General features: G+C 40.6%; 1 protein-coding gene across 1 annotated transcript in view; it reads right to left on the bottom strand.

Annotated features, from left to right (window-relative positions):
- papss1 (3'-phosphoadenosine 5'-phosphosulfate synthase 1) overlaps positions 1–18,096 on the bottom strand; it is a 126,922-nt gene that overhangs the window by 91,163 nt on the left and 17,663 nt on the right. The window contains exon 2 of the mRNA XM_059965377.1: positions 5,413–5,633. Coding sequence (XP_059821360.1) covers positions 5,413–5,633 — 221 coding nt within the window. The remainder of the gene's footprint in view (positions 1–5,412; positions 5,634–18,096) is intronic.

The raw sequence follows: 18,096 nt of genomic DNA, 5'->3' as shown, positions 1-18,096 counted from the left end.
GAGCCAAGGAAGTGTTCATTCTCTCCCTTTAATATTGCAACAGATTACAATAAAATAAATGGAAAAGTTTAAAAACTCAAAAAGTTGAAAGTAAATTTATTGAAGTACATATGTCACCATATGCAACCCAAGAACCACAATAGAATCAATGATGGACTGTACCAAAAAGGACAAACAATGAATGTGCAAAAGACAACAAATTGTGCAAGCACAAAAGAAAAAATAAAATAATCAATATAAAGAACATAAGATGATGAGTCCTTGAAAGTGAGGGTCCATAGATTGTGGGAACAGATCAGAGATGGGGCGAATGAAGTTATCTCCACTGGAATATACAATTTCTAGAAGATGGAAATGTCTACAGTCATACAGCACAGAAACAGGCCCTTGGTCCCAAAGAGCCCGACTGACCAAGACACCCATTTAAGCTAGTCACATTTGTCTAATACATTACAATCAGTCACAATCTAAAAACCTTTCCTACCCACTGTCCCAAGTGCTTTTTAAGTTAAACCCCATGTTTAAATAAATTAATTAAAAAATTTAGATCCCACAAGTACAGTTGTTTTATTAAAATTTGTCAGAAATTCTTAAACTGAACTAATAAGCATGATTAATTTTCATACAAAAATGATTCCCGTCCAGTATTAGCAATAAAAATACCAATACTGAATGCAGGCTTGGGACAATGGAGAAATAACAAGGGTGTGCAGATCATATTCAAACCCTACTGAATATACATTATATTCTTATTGAGAATTATATATTGCAAATTTGTGTAAAATTGCTGCAGTAATTATACCTTCCTATTAATACTGGTTCTCCTGGCAACAAAAGCAGATTAGAATTAAAACAAAACAAATTTACAAAGAATTTTCCATTTCATTCAAGGCATAAAAATAGCAAAGCAAAAAAAAAATGCAGTTGTCGAAAATCTGAACTGAAATCAGAAAATGTTGGTGATATTCTATTAGGTTATTTTGTGTATGTCAAAAATGCTTTGGTCTGATGCAAATCATCTACCTATAACACAAACTCATTTTATTTTCTCTCTCCATTGATACTATCTGATCAACTGAATATTTCTGTATCCATTATGATTTCCAAAAATTCCTATGTTCTGTACCTCACACTTCCAACGCAGTTTTCATTTGGCCTGGGTAGTTCAGTTCACCTCTTCAATGGCCCTAATATACTTTCCTCTTCACTAAATAGATTGGTTATGAACAATGGATAATTTGGTCCCACCCATCCTTGTTTCTCTGCTTTAAACATTTGGTTTCTGAAGGGTTATTGATCTCAAAAGTTCCAACTCTTCCACAGACCCCACCTGCCTTACAAGCATCTCCAATCCGTTCTAAATTGGAAATGGAGCAAATTACGAGCTTCCATATTATAGCAAATGTTTCTGAACTGCCCTGCATTCAAGGTTGTCAGGCTCACTTCTATACCCATCTTAAAATACCAACTCTCATTTGCACTATTTCTCTTACATTATCTCTTTTGCCTAAATTCTTAGTTCTTTCCTACTCATTTCCATCTTCCTCTTCTTCTGTTATGATGTTATTCTTTCCTGTTTCTGAATCTCTGCAGCTTTCTCAGTGCTTTTACGCCCATCAGCGTTTCATTCTTTTCTATTCTGCTTTGCCTTTGTTCTACCTCTCTGACCAAGATCTCACTTTCAGCCAATGAATTAGATACAAGAAACTACTACTCATTTTCCTGTATCAAATATGCAGCTTTTCATGTGTGTCAGTACTACCCAGTTCTGAGGCAAGATCACTCACTTGCAATATTAAAGCATTCTCTTTGTCCTTGCCCATCTAATGTGTATTTTCAACACCTGCATATTTCTCAAGCTCTTCTATTGTTCCATCACTTGCTTTCTCCAGTTCCCATTTACCTTCTGCTGTGTGTACTCCCCTGTACTATACTCCACAGAATCATAGTTATAAAGCTTCAGCCCAACTTAAGAAAGCTGACCACAGCATCATCCCTGCTAGTCCCAGTTACTTCTGCTTGGATTATAACCCTCCAAGCCCGTCTCCTCCATGTACCTATCCAAATGCCTCTTAAATGTTGCTGTTGTATCCACAACGACTTCCGAAAGCAACTGATTTCAGCTACTCAATACCCTCATTAAAGGTTTCTTTGAAATTGCTCCACTGTAATATCTGCTTTGGACTCCCCTATGACTGCCCACTTTACCCACACCCCTCATGATCTCAAAAAATTCTCTAAGGTAGTGATTAGCAAAACACTTTACAGTATCAGTGATCCAGGTTCAATTCCCTCCACTGCCTACAAGCAGTCTGTACATTCTTCCCATAATTGTGAGGGCTTCCACTGGGTTTTCCAGTTTCCTCCCACAGTCCAAAGATGTACCGTTGGTCATTGTAAATTATCCCATTCAAGCTAGGGTTAAATCTGGAGCTGCTGGGTGACATGGCACAAAGGGCCGGAAGTACCTACTTTGTGCTGTATCTCAATAAATAATGATCCAAGTAGCCAACCTCTCCCTATAGCTTAGGCTCTATAGTCCAGGCAGCATCTGCACTCACTCCACAACAGATGTCAGTGCCCTGCCATTCACTGTACAAGTCCTTCAGTAGGGTAATAGTCTAAAGTGCATGACCTGATACTTATCCAAGTAGAAATCCATTTGCCATTCCTCAGCCTATCTCCCCAAATGATCAAGATCTCTTCGCAATTCATTGAAACTTCCTTCACCAACAACAGGTCCCTCTCCCTAACTTAATTTAATCAACAAACTTGTTAACTTGTGCCATGATATTCACATCCAAATCATTTACATACATAATGAAACAAAGGCCCCAATTTCATCCCATAGAGAACCGCACTACTCACAGGCCTCCAGAAGGACAAATACCCTTCACTCTATGCTTCAGACGATCGAGTGAATTCAGAATCCACTTCTCTAGCTCCCTGGAATCCCATGCAACCTAACCTTACTGATCACTCTGCTACACAGGACCTTGTAAAAGGCCCCACTAAAGTCCATATAGATCCACTACTTTCCCTTCATCCATCCTGTAGTTACTTCTTCAAAAAACTCTGAAAGACTTGACTGACATGACTTTCCACACACAAAACCATGATGACTACTCCTGATCAGGCTTTGACTATCCAAATTATGGTAGATTTTGTCCCTCTAAATTCCTTTCATCAGCTTCCCTACAAATGAATTCAGGCTCACTGGCCTGTCCTTGTTACCTTCTTGAGCAACAGAACAACATTAGCCACCCTCCAGTGTTCTGGAACTTCACCAGTGGTTGACAACAAAGTAAAATCTCCACAAGTTCTTCTACGATTTTTCCCTGGCCTCCCATAAGGTTCAGGCATACATATGGTCAGGCCCTGGGATATCTCCACCTTAATGCACTTCAAAGGTGCAGATACCTTCTTTCTTGCTCTGCTTTGCTCTCCTTGTAATTTATATAAGGAAACCATATAACAATCACAGCACGGAAACAGGCCATCTCGGCCCTCCTAGTCTGTGCCGAACTCTTAATCTCACCTAGTCCCACCTACCCGCACTCAGCCCATAACCCTCCACTCCTTTCCTGTCCATATACCTATCCAATTTTACCTTAAATGACACAACTGAGTTTGCATTGCTCTACTCTCTCTACCCATAACTGTGTGGCTAGGCATAGCTCAAATGCCATCTATAAGTTTGCTGATGATTCATCCACGGTTGGCAGAACTTCAGATGGTGGTGAAAGGGTGTACAGGAGATATATCAGTTAGTCAACTGTTGTCACAGCAACAACCTTGCACTCAACATCAGCAAGACCCAAGAGCTGATTGTGAACTTCAAGAAGGGCAAGATGAGGGAACACAAACCAATCCTCAGAGGGATCAGAAGTGGAAAGAGTAAACAATTTCGAGTTCCCGAGTGTCAATATCTCTGAGGACCTAAGCCGGACACAACATATTGAGGTGACTATAAAGCAGGCAAGACTGTGGCTACATTTCATTAGGTGTTTGAAGAGATTTGGTTTGTCAACTAAAACACTCAAAAGCTTCCACAAATGTACTGTCAAGAGCATTCTGACTAGCTAAATCAGGTATGGGGGGTGGCGACTGTACAAGATCGAACTAAGTTGCTGAAACTTGCAAGATTAGTCTGCTCCATCATGGATAACAGCCTCCATTTTATCCAAGACATCTTCGAGGAAAGGTGGTGTCAATTATTAAGGAACCCCACCACCCAGGACATGCCCTCTTCTCATTGTTACCGATGGGAAGGAGGTACAGAAGCCTAAAGGCACACACACAAGTAATTCAGGAACAGCTTCATCCACCCTGCCATCCAATTCCTAAAAGGACATTGAACCCATGAACACTACCTCACTACTTTTATTTTGCACTACATATTTTAACTTCACTATTTCATTGACATATATACTTACTATAATTCAATTTTTCCTCCATATTTATAATGTATTCATTGCACTGCTGCCATAAAGTTAATAAATTTTACAACATATGCCGGTGATATTAAGCCTGATTCTGATTTGGAAACTTATTACCCCCAGCTCTTTGGTATCCATGATATTCTCCTTAGTAAACAACAGGGAGAAATGTACGTTAAAAATATCAGGCATCTCCTGGAGCTCCATACATAGGAAACCCTAACGGTCTTAAAAAGGACTTATGCTCTCACCCTTTTACCGTTAAAATAACTGAAAAACCGCTTCAGGTTTATTTATCACATACGTACATGGAAGCATTCAGTAAACTGTTGTTTACATTAACGACCAACACACATAAAACTGTGTTGGGGACAGCCTGCAAGGGTCACCACACCTTCGGGCTGCAACACAGCCAGGATGTGTTTTAACCTGATTGCCAAATCCATCACATACTTTCTTTTTACCCATCCGATTTCCTGCTTAAATCTGTTTTGAAGGTAACGAAAAGATTCTATACTGAGACAACCCTGGTCTTCACACAAACCACCTACCCCCCACCCCCCATCCCTTTCTGTACTGTTCGCTCAGCTTTTCAGATCTGAAGATCCTTAATTGACTAGATTGTTAATTAAACTCCCTCCTTCAGCAGATGATGCATCATTTCTGAGTATTTGCATTTAAGATTGCCAACAACTGCTGCCTTCAGCATTTCACAGCACAAACATGTTTAGTTTGGGTGTCATAATTTTCTTGCTATTAATTCATATTTTACGATTTCTGATCGTCTCCCTTCCCCCTTCTTTCTCTCCCTCTACGCTTCCTCACTTCCATTCCTTCCTCCCCTACCCTCACCCCGCCAATCTCCCCTCTTCCCCCACCCACTCCCTCCCTCCTCTCCTCCTCCACTCCCCCGCCGCCCAACCTGACTCGCATCCGCGCCCCGCGCCGCTTTCCAGTCTGCCCGGTCTCTCACCCAGTTCGGATCGTTGTTCAGCTTCGCTTTCTTCACTTGCTTCTCCTCCATGGCGAGAACCCGAATTAGGAGACCGAGAGGCAGCGAAACTGAGCAGGTTTCAGCGCCACGCCACGCGTCAGGGGCGGAGCTCGGCCGAGATCTCGCGAGAGTAGAGCCGGCATCGCCGAGCGCCGGTGGTTCGAAGCCGGCCTCAGGCAGAGCGGGCTGCATCAGTCGTCCTGTCCCGTTGTATGAGTAGAATTTGGAGCGTGTGGAGAAAATAAAACCATGGAATTAATATGTAATTAGTACAGATGGATAGTTTGTTGGCTGACACGGATTCAATGAACTGATGCATCTATTCAATAATTTCTCTCTGTGCTGTTGATCCTCTCAGATTTATTCTGAAATCCGCGTCAATCAGAGAGGCCAGACTTCATTCAGCTCACTAGTGCATTTGCTAATGAGAAAAGGCTGTGTGATACACTTCCTCATTACTGCGGTGGAATAGCGGCCTCGGCGTTTGTAAATAACGAATATAAAATCTGATTCCTGTGCAAAACTTGCCAGCTGAACCAGAGCTGATATCAGTTTCCTGCAAATGTTTGTGATTTTTTTCATTTTGATCCGTGTAATAGTTTGCTTAAATTAAGTAGCTTATTTGTCCGTTGAGGATCTATCACGTTGTTACGGACATTAGTCAAAGCCATTAAAACTGGACAGTCAGCTTCCTTTTTATAAGACGACACAAGTCATTTTTATAGTAGGTAGACACCAAGAGCAAAATAAAATTGCTTGAAATACCCAGCAAATTTGGCAATAGCTGCGGAGAGAAAACAGATTTAACGTTATAGATTGATGGCCATTTATCTAGAAGACAAGCTATCGAAACTCTTGAATTTAGTGTTGTACAGCACAGTACAGGCCTTTCTTTTAACCTAATCAAAAATCAAAAATACTTCCCTATCTAAAGCATCCATCCTTAAGGACCCCCACCACTTTGGGCATGCCCTCTTCTCATTGCTACCATCAACCAGGTGCAAGAGCCTGAAGACACACTCAATGTTTCAGGAACAGCTTCTACCCCTCAGCCATCACATTTCTGATTGGGCAATGAACCCATGTGTGCTACCTCACTATTTTTGTTCACTTTATGCACTAATTTATACAGTGCATATACAAAGTTTTGGAAGTTTTCATTTTGTTGTTTTACAATATTGAATTACAGTGGATTTAATTCGGCACTTTGACACTGATCAACAAAAAAAGACCCTTCTGTGTCAAAATAAAAACAGATCTCTACAAAGTGATCGAACATAATTACAAATATAGAACACAAGATGACTGATTGTGTAAGTATTCACCCCCTAGTAGATGCACCTTGGCAGCCTTGAGTCTGTGTGGATGGGTCTCTATCTGCTTTGCACATCTGGACACTGCAATTTTTCCCCATTTTTCTTTACAACACTTCTCAAGCTCTGTCAGATTGCATGGGGATCATGAGTGAACAGCCCTTTTCAAGCACAACTGCAAATCTCATTTGGAATTACTACTGCTTCTTTTCATGTACTTGGTAATCTTCCCTCCTCCCACACTCTGTTATAAAAATGCAGTAACTTCAAGAGCGCTCCTTCTCCTAGATTTTTTAGCATATCATAGCATATTAGATCCTTCCCTGGGGAGGTTGGTCTCGATCTCTTTATTGCTCTCACCATTACTGCCAAAGTAAATGGATCATCAATTATATCATCTGTTTCTTCCCTCCTGTTTAACACACCTGGGTATTGACTCATTGTTCTTTCCCTTCTCCTTCTCCTTTCTTCAGACAAATTTTCTGAACTATTTATCTTTACAAATTACTTGGCCATGATCTCAGCCTTATTCCTGTTGGAGACTGCTGTTTCCTCCTCAGATATCATTACTGGATATTCCCAATCCCTTCTATCTCCTCCCATCCTCTTAATCATTCCCCATACCTCTCCCACAGGCGTTGTTCTTCCTATTTTGTTGCAGAAACTCCTCCAACTTGCTCTTTTAGCTTGATGTATAGTTCTTCTCACCACTGCCTCTGCCTTCTTATTTTGAATGAAATGTTGCATATTATGGGTTCTTTTAACTAGCCTGAATGCTCTATTTCTGTTTTTTACAGCCTGACAACATTCCTCTGTCCACCATGGCACTAGTTTTCTATTCATCCTATTTTTACTCCTGGGTATAGATCCTTCTGCTGCCATAATAATTGCTGAAGTCACCTGACTGTTCAATTCATCTATATTTCCAGAAATGTCAATATTTGTCAATGCTTCTTCACTTAACTTCTGGAACTTATCCCAATCTACTTTTCCAAACACCCACTTTGGGATTCCACCACCTGGTCTTATTTCAACTCTTTCACCCACTGAACATAAAACTGGGTAATGATCACTGCCTACTGTTGAAGCAGTCCAAACTCCCCAGTTACTAATGCCAGCCAAGACATGAGACACTAATGTAATATCTAATACCAACTCAGTTCCTATTGTTATGTTTATCCTTGTTCCTCTACCATCATTCATACATACCGAATCCCTTTCTTCCATCAAATCTTCAATTACATTTCCATTTGAATCTGTAATCGGATCCCCCCATATTGTGCTGTGAGCATTGAAATCTGCACACCACACTACTTTATGTCTGTTTTGTCCTTGTATCCTTAGTAGGCTGTCCAAATCCAACCTTTTACATGGATTGGAGTAGTTAATTATAACCACTCGCTCCCCTCTCTCCCACATTTCCACCACTATGTATTCCTGATTGTCTCCTTTTTCCAGTACCCTATATGGTATACCTTACTTGATTAACATAGCACAAACCACTCCTCCCCCTAGATTTCTATCTTTCCTTATCATTATATACCCATATACCACAAAGTCTAAAGCTGGTTTCAACCAAATTTCCTGAATACACACTACATCCAGTTTTACAACCATTTCCTTAATAAATTCCTGGCCATTGGCCAGTAAACTCCTTGCATTCCATTGCAAAAGAATTGCCATAATGAGTATTAACCAACCTATGACACTTCCTGACTTGACTGATTAGTGAGGTTCTCCCTCACTTCTTCCCATGTCAGTCCTACTAACCCTAAATGGTTTACTGCTGCTTTGACCACCAGCTGAATTTTGTCACTTTTTGACTTTACCTCAGCCATGCTATTAACCACTTCTGCAATGAATGTTACTAGAGCTTTTTTTCTACATAATTCCTGTCATTTATTCTTTGCTGCATCTCTCACATCCCTACTGCTCCCTGTTCATTAAGAGCATTATTCTGTTCTCTTGACATTCTTACAGCTTCTGCATAAGTGATCCTTCTTTTCACTCTTATTTCTTGAATTTTATTCTCCCGTCTCATAACCTCACACCAACTATATGCCACATTATGAGCTCCTCCACAATTACAGCATTTTGGTTGCACTCCTGTTCCGCACTTTCCATATTCATGATCACACCCACATCTAGCACATCTCCTCTGTCTTTTACAGTTTTTATCTATGTGTCCAAACCTTTGACAATTATAGCACCTCAATGGTTTTGGCACATATACCCTTACTGGGCAACTCATGAAACCTAGGAACACTTTCCTTGGCACTCTTTCTTTTTCAAATTCAATCAATACTGTTTCACTTTCCTTTTTCACTCCCTCCTTTGTTGTTTTCAGTCTTAGAACATTAATTACTTCCCCCCTTTGATATTCCTCTTTAACTCCTCCATGTTTATACTCATTGGTACACCCATGATCACTCCTTTACAACCACCATTTCGTGCTCCCACTCTCCCATATTCCACCTTGCATTTTCCTATCTCTTCTAGCTTAGATTGCCATCATTAAGGACTTTTGCAAATACTATTTCCCCTATCTTATTTGCCAGAGTTATTGTTAGCACAAAGGGGTTAATTTTCTTCATGTGTTCTTGCGCCTTCTCATTAAACCTAATTATGACAACACCTCCTCTCTAAACTTGTTCATCTTCCTCACTTTCAGAGCTCTCTCCACTGTCATTTCTTATTCTTTTATTCCCTTTGTCTCAGTTTTCATTCATCCATCCCCTCACTATCTCCTCATTCCCTTTATTTCTCCCTTCACAATAATCCATTTCTCCCCAGCTGCCTACCTCTGATCCCAAATCCCTATCTCGCTCCTTCTCCATTCTCTTACCCTCAGCCCCTCCTCTCGCCTTGTCTGCCATTACCAGACCCAGGCAACCCCCTCCCAGCAATTCCCACTCCTTCCCACTCTCTTTCCCTCAACAAGTTCCAAACCAGATTCACGCATGCACCAACTCCCCAGCTGGACCCTCCAGATACAGATTGTATCTCCAGATTGTATTTTAAATACAATCAATTGAAACACCTTGTCTGCACATTTAACTAATTATGTGACTTCCAAAACCAATTTGTGCACCAGTGATGATTTGGTGTGTATTATTAAAGGGGGAGAGGGAGAGTGAATATTTATGCAATCAATTATTTTGTATTTTATATTTGTAATTAATTTAGATCACTTTGTGGAGATCTGATTTCACTTTGACACGGAATCTTTTTCTGTTAATCAGTGTAAAAAAAGCCACTGTGATTCACTGTTGTAAAACAATAAAACATGAAGACTTCCGGGGGGGGGGGGGGGGGTGAATCCTTTTTATAGGCACTGTATATATTTCTTATAGTAATTTATAGATTTTTTATTATTATGTATTGCATTATAATGCTGCCACAAAACAAATTTCATGACATATACCAACAATATTAAACCTAATTCTGATTCTGATTCCTTCCTACATAGTCCTCCAGTTTTCTTCTTCTTATGTGCTTACCTAAGAGTCTCTTCAATGTCCCTAATGTATCTGCCTCTACCAGCAAACCTGGCAGAGTGTTCCACACACCTACCACTCTGTCTAAAAATGCCAGTCTCTGACATCCTCCCTATACTGTACTCCAAACATCTTAAATTATGTCCTCTTGTATTAGCCATTTTTACCCTGGGAGAAAGGAGCTGGCGATCGACACCATCAATGCCTCTTGTCATTTTATACTCCTTACAACTCTGTTAAGTCGCCTCTCATCCTCTGCTACAAAGAGTCCTAGCTTTCTCAGCCTATCCTCATAAAATGAGCTCTTTAATCCAGGCAGCCTCCAAATAAACCTCTTCTGCATCCTCTCAAATGCTTGCACACCCTTCCTATAAGGAAGTGACCAGAAGTGAACACAATATTACTTTAACTAGAGTTTTATAGAGCTGCAACATTAACTTGGAGCTCTTGAACTTGATCCCTGACTAATGAAAGGCAACACACCATACTCCTTCTTAACCAAAACTGAGCTGCAACTTTGAGGGGTCTGTGGCCGTGGACCCCAAGAACCCTCTGTAATTCCGCACTGCTAAGAATCCTGCTAATAAACCAGTACTCTGCCTTACAGTTTGACCTTTCAATGTATATTCCAAAGTGAGTTGAGTAAGATGTAAAAAGCGCATCAGCAGGCCCAGCAACATCTATGGAAACGAGCAAAGAGTTGATATTTTGGGCCAAGATCCTGCATAAGACCCAGTCCTGATGAAGGGTCTCAGCCCGAAACATCAACCGTTTTACTATTTCCCACAGATGCTGCCTGGCCTCTGGAGTTCCTCCAGCATGTTGTGTGTGGGTGGCTTAGATCTATGGCATTTGCAGATTTTCTCATGTTAAGTTTTATTGAAATAGTATAAGAGTCTATAGGTAGTCAAAATGGAATGGAGAATTAAAGTGACAGGCAACTGAGAAGCACAGAGGTTGTCACTGGCAGGACGCAGCAGGCCAGGCAGCATCTATGGAGAGTAGCACAGTCTACGTTTCGGAGTCAGAGTTAGAAGGTGGAGGGAGAGGAGGAAGAAACACAAGGTGATAGTTGAAACTGGGAGGGGTGAAGTAAAGGGCTGGGAAGTTGATTGGTGAAAGAGATACAGGGCTGGAGAAGGAAGAATCTGATAAGAGAGGACAGAAACCATGGAAGAATGAAAAGGGGGAGAAGCACCAGAGGCTTATTATGTGCTGGACATAGAGGCTGGTGGAGTGGAGGAACCCCATCCTTGCTGAGGTGGTGGAAGGATAGGGTGAGGGCAGAGGTACATGAAATGGAAGAGATGTAGTTGAGGGCAGCATTGATGGTGGAGGAAGGGAAGCCCCTTTCTTTTAAGAAGAAGGACATTTCCTTGGTTTTGGAATGAAAAGCCTCATCCTAAGAGCAGGTGTGGCTGAAATGGAGAAATTGAGAGAAGGGGTTGGCATTTTACAAATAGCAGGCTGGGAAGAGGTATAGTCCAGGTAGTTGTGAGAGTTCATGGGTTCATAATAGACATCAGTAGATAAGCTGCATTTCAAAAGTTGTTAGCACTTCTACTTAGCCTTTTTTAATCATTCCCACTCTCTTCGCTTTCGTCCTGTAACAGAGATTCCTTGTTCTCAGCAAATCTTCTCTGTAACATAAAACATGCTTGATTTCTAACCTTTGACAGTTCCATTGAAGATTGCTGCCTGATTTGCAAGGATTTCCAACATTTTCTGCTTTTGTTCACTAACACCAATTTACAAGATATTAAAAACTGAATTCAAATTGCTGCAGCATAGATTAAATCTACATTTACTGATTTGTGAGTACAGTAAAACAAACAACTACATCAATATACTCAGTGGCAGAAGTGAAGCTTCGTCCTATTACTTCCCAAAATCATTGTGTGATACGATTGGCATACCCAACCACCAGAGGGCAATAGGAAAACATGTCAATACTAAAAGGAAATGTGGCAAAATGGCTCACTCCCACACAGAATGTTTACTCAGGAGTCCCAGCGTGATTCCACCAAATTTTCCCCAGGAATTTACTCCTAATGATGATTCCTAAATAGGATGAGATCTCAACTTACCCTCAGTCATATAAAGTGAAAAAACATTAACATCATCACGTTCTGGTTGCAAGGACCACAATGAAAGAAAATACTTGCATTTACACAATGTCTTCAACAGCTTAATCACTATTTTTTTCAAGTGTATTAGATTGGACAAAGACGTTTATCTTTGGACAACCATTATTATTCCACCAGCACTGTTACTTCAAAATGTTCATTCTTGATTCTATTATCACTCCTTCAGCCTTACAACTCTGCAAGATCTTTTGATTCCTTCAGTATGGTTGCTTCTGCAACACTCCCTCATTTTGCTCCATTTATGACCAGCGTACTACTGTTTAAAGAATGATAATGCAATCGCAGGCTAATGTTATCAAATCCTGCACATATAAATTCCTGCCTGAGGAGTGGCTTGGATCTGCTCCAATTTGCCTACCATCACAACAGGTCAAAAGCTGATGCTATTTCATTGGCTCTTCACTCAACACTGGAATATCTGGACAGTGAAGATTCATATATCAAGATGCTCTTCATTGACTGCAGCTCTGCATTCAACAATATCATCCCCTCAACTGATTAATAAGCTGCAGACTTAGACCTCAATAACTCTTGTGTAACTGGATCCTTGATTTCCTCAATTGCATACCCCAGTCAGTTTGGATTGCAGTGCCTCCTCTGCAATCACCATCAGCACAGGTACACTACTGGGCTGTACATTTACTCCCCTGCTCTAATTGCTTTATACTCATGTCACAATGCCACATTTAAGTTTGCTGATGACACCTCTGCTGTTGGCAGAATCAAAGGTGGTGATGAATCAGCATGTAAGGGGAAGATTTAGAATCTGCCTGGATGGTGTCACAACACAACCTCTCATCTAATGTCAGAAAAATGAAAGAGCTGGTTATTGACAACAGCAGGAAGAAATCAGAGGGTCATGAGTCAATGCTCATCAGGGGATCAGTACTGGAGAGGATCAGCAACTTTAAATTCCTTGGCATTATCATTTCAGAGTATCTGTCCTGGGTCTAACACATAAATGCCGTTAAAGAAGTTTTGGCATGTCATCTCAAACTTTTACAAATTTCTGTAGATGCGCAATAGAGAGTATACTGATCAGTTGCATCACAGTCTGGTATAGAAACACCAATGCCTTTGAACAGAAAAGCCTGCAGAAAGTAGTGGATACAGCCCAGTTCATCACAGGCAAAGTCCTCCCCATTATTACACGCATTTAAAAGGAAAGCTGCTGCAGGAAAGCAGGATCCATCATCAAAGATATTCACCAGTTAGACCATGCTCTCTTCTCATTGCTGCCATCAGAAAGGAGCTACAGCAGCCTTCAAAGTCTTCAAAATCCCACACATCAGGTTGAGGGACAGTTATAACTCTTCAACCATCAAGATCTTGAAGCAGAGGAATAACTTCACGCACCCAATGCTGAACTGATTCCACAATCTATGGACTCACTTTCAAAGACTCTACAACTCATATTCTCAATATCTAACTATCTATCTCTATACATATATATAGAGAGAGAGATATTTGTTTATCTATTTATTTGTTTTTTGTTTTTTTTATTTGTTCATTTATTTATTTGTTATTGCTTTGTTTTTTTTTCTTTTTTGTATTTCCACTATTTATTGCCTTTTGCACTTTGGTTGTTTGTCCATCTTTGTTTTGAGCAGATTTTCATTGATTCCATTGTGTTTCTTTTTATTTATTGTAAATGCCTGCATATATGGACTTTGATGATAAATTCACTTTCAACTTTTATCGTTGTCCTTTCTTTAAGTCCTCCCTTAAATCTATTATATGTCTTCATGCCTTGGTTTTTAAAGCAATGCCACATATTTTTGTCTGAATAAATCATTTTTTACTATCTTAAAGTATTTTATTGTAACATTGATGCTAGTTGTAAAGGATAGCCTGTGTTATTTCAGTCTAATGTGCCATTAGCAATGAAATAAATATCTGGAAAAATCTATATATTTATAGTGAAGGTCATTAAATGAAAACCATTGTCTAACTATCACGTTCTTTGAAATCATACCTCAAGAACTTCTGCTTTCACCCAAGAGAACATTTTTGTACCAACTGATCTTTTCATTCAAAACAGGATAGAGTTCAACACTCACCCCTGTAACATGCTGAGGTGTCAGCAAATTTCCATATGTTTAAGGGAAAACTCATGATCATCTGATCCAAAAGCAATGCAGGAGCTGAAATTTTGCCTCATCTTGAAAGAAATAATTAATGGTGAGAAGACCTAACAATAAGGGAGCTAATGTAAGGAAGAGAAAATAAAGGCGCTACTACACAATGAAAACAAATGTTGAGTGAAGCTATTACTGGGAAAAACTAATGTATGGAACAGCTAATACCCAAGTCAAGTTTGTTGTCATTTAATTATATACATGTATATAATGTATATGATGTATATAGAAATGAGACAACATTTCTTCAACTCAGGTTATAAAGCACAATACACACATAACACATGATAACTTATGAAGGTAAGGATAAAATTTATAGATGGATCACACATAAATAACAAACCAAAGTATATTAATATTAAATAATGTAAGGTCTGGAACAGATTAACCATTGACACTCTGAATACAATGCAGCAGGGCGTTCAGAAGCCTAATGGCCTGGGGGAAGAAACTGTTACTCATCCTGACCATTCTTGTTTTTATGCATCAGAGTCTCCTGCCTGATGGTAGAAAGTCAAAGAGGATGCAGAATGGAGGGGTGGGATCCTTAATAATGCTAAGAGCCTTGCAACTCTTTCTGGTATGAGAGCAGTCTCAATGATGCTCCTGTAAAATGCAGTTAAGATAGGGGGTGGGAACCTTGCTTGTCTCAATCTCCTTAGGAAGTGGAGGTGCTGTTGTGCCTTCTTGTTCAGGGAGGTGATATTAAGAGACCAGGTGAGGTCATCCGTGATGTCAACTCCACTCCCAGGAACTTGGTGCACATAGCGCTCTCTACAGAGGAGCCATAGACTCGCAGAAGGAGGTAGTTTGTCTGCATCTTCCTGAAGTCCACAATGATCTCCCTTGTCTTCTTCACATTCAGGCTTAAGTTGGTCTTCTCTGACCAATCCACCAGCCACTCCACTTCCTCTCTGTACTCCATCTCGACATGGTTCTTGATAAGACCAACCACTGTTGTGTCATCTGCAAACTTGATGACATGGTTTGAAATGGATCCTGCAACATAGTCATACGACAGCAGTGTGAACAGCAATGAGTTGAGTGCGCAGCCTTGGGGAGTGCCGGTGCTCAGTGTAATGGAGTGAGAGACATTGCTGCCCACACTGACTGCCTGTGGCCTTACTGTCAAGAAGTCCAGTATCCAATTGCAGAGGGAGGTGTTGAGACCCAGCGAGGACAGTTTCCCCACCATTTTCTGAGCCATGGTGTTGAATGCTGAACAGCAGTCTGACAAATGAAATCCCATTTTCTATAAACAGCAGTCTGACATATGAAATCCCATTTTCCATGTGGGACATGACAGAGTGGAGGGCTGAGGCTATTGATTCATCAGTGGATCGATCTGAGCAATAAGCGAACTGGAAAGGGTCCAGTGTAGCTGGGAGAAAGGCGTTAATATACTCCATGACCAGCTGTTGAAAGCAGTTCAGACTGGTTGATATTAATGCCAATGGTCGATGATCATTTAGGTAGATTACTTTTGCCTTCTTTAGCACTGGAATGATGACTGTTGTCTTGAAAACTGAGTGGATAATGAATTGTTCCAGAGAGATGTTAAATATATCCATCAGTACCTCTGTCAGCCAGGCTACGCAATCGTTCAGAACTCGACCTGGTATATTATCAGGCTTTGCATGGGTTTACTCAGGCCAAGGCCTTCCCCAATCCAGCTTCAGCCAGATGGAATGTTTGCTCCCCGGGGGAGACGGGTGCCTTCCTTGCCAGCACTTTGCTCTGTGTATCAAACTGGGCTTAGAAGACATTCAGCCTCTCAGGGAATGAAGCATCCCTGTCACTGACGTGCAGGGTAGCCTTGTAGTTTGTAATCCTCTAAATTCCCTGCCACGTGCACCTCGTCTCTCTGGTAACACAGAAGTGACTGTAAATTCTCTGAGAATGATCCCATTTCACTTTGCTGATGGAATAGGAAAGCACAGTTCTTGCTTCCTGAGAGCTGTCACATCCCCTTATCTAAAGGCAACATTACGATCCCTCAGCCTGGCACGGACCTCTTCAATAAGCCAAGGCTTCTGATTTGCCCTCACCCATAGCAGTAACACTTCTCTATGTAGCTAGTCACAGAGTGCACGTGTTCCTCAATGCTAACATGGTTGCCATAGGTAGCAGCCTCCCCGAACATCCTCTAGTTCCTATGGTGGAGTAATAGCAGAAAGATCAAATTATGTAGGAGAAGCTAATACTGATTGGGAAGAAATAGTGGTAGATGTGGCTAATACTAAATTAAATTGGTAAATTGGTTTGTTATTTTCATGTGTATGAGCTATGGTGAAAATCTATTTTGCATGCCATCTGTTAAGACCATGTCAATGCAAACATATGTAGTATGAGGGAAAGCAATAGCAGAATGCAGAGCAACAGTTATAGAGAAAGTGAAGCGCAGGTTCTTGAATATAAGGGGATAGCTACATTCATTTGCCCCATCATTTTGCGAAGTCTTCTCTTTTTCTTAGTTTGCCTTGCCATCGAGGTTGTGGAACGAATGAGAGGTGGAAGCTAATATTTCTGCCAACTCGGAATCGTCCATACTACTTTCCCAATATTTTTTCTGTTTTGATCTATATAACTAAATCGTCTGGCTTCCAAAACCAGCCCTTCAGTACAAAGTACCATTGCCATTATGTGTTACCATGTTACTCGTGGCCTGCTGTCATGCTCACTTTGTGTCTTCTGCAACTCCTGCTCCTTTTCATTCACAGATCTTCTTCAATCAGAAGTTTGGTGTCATTATTTAAGTTTTCTATAATGAGATTGTTAGTGGGCTGGCTCCCTTTGTCTGCCTTCTCCCTCTGATTCTCTATAGTCAGCAGTGTGAACTCACATTTGCATTTTTCTCGAAACATGCTGCACTTTAAGCACATTCTATATTTGCATTCTAGGAGGCAGGAATGACCGCAGTACTTACTACTCTTTTGCATTTTATGAGATACACTATAACTATGTGTCAACTTTGTGAAGTTCTTTGCAAAAGAAGTAAAACTTAATCAGTGCTCTGGTAATACCCTACATATATACGTATATATTAACCTTATTCATAAGAATAACAACATTTCAGTTCGCTCCCCAAGTGTTTCAATCTCCCTCCAAATTCCAAATTTTACCGATTAGAGATAATTAAATCATCCTTAGCAACAGATGAGGTACCAGAGGATCGGAGGATAGCCAATGTTGTTCTGCTGTTTAAGAAAAGCTCTAAAAAAATAAAACAGGAAATTACAGGCTGGTGAGGCTGACATCAGCAGTGGGAATGTTATTGGAAGGTATTCTAAGGGCCTGACAGGTGGTCTTCTGGCATCTGCACTGAACTTCAAGGCAAGTGATGCCCAGTTTAAATCCAGCTGGCATCTTGCTCGCTTTCCATTCATGTAGGGTTGAACGTCAAGCTAGCAACTCGGCCTTGTAAAAAACAGAGCAAAAAGCTGAAGAAATGGCAAGGTCCTAAGTGACTGAATCTTTCAGTATTTCGATAAACATGGACTCATTAGGCATAGCCAGAATGACTTTGTGTGTGGCGGGTCATACCTAAGCAATCTTATAGAATACTTCT

The sequence above is a fragment of the Hypanus sabinus genome, chromosome 3, assembly GCF_030144855.1.
Source record: "Hypanus sabinus isolate sHypSab1 chromosome 3, sHypSab1.hap1, whole genome shotgun sequence".
Classification (NCBI taxonomy): domain Eukaryota; kingdom Metazoa; phylum Chordata; class Chondrichthyes; order Myliobatiformes; family Dasyatidae; genus Hypanus; species Hypanus sabinus.
The sequence above is the reverse complement of the archived record's forward strand: the minus strand, read 5'-3'. Positions and strand labels throughout refer to the sequence as shown.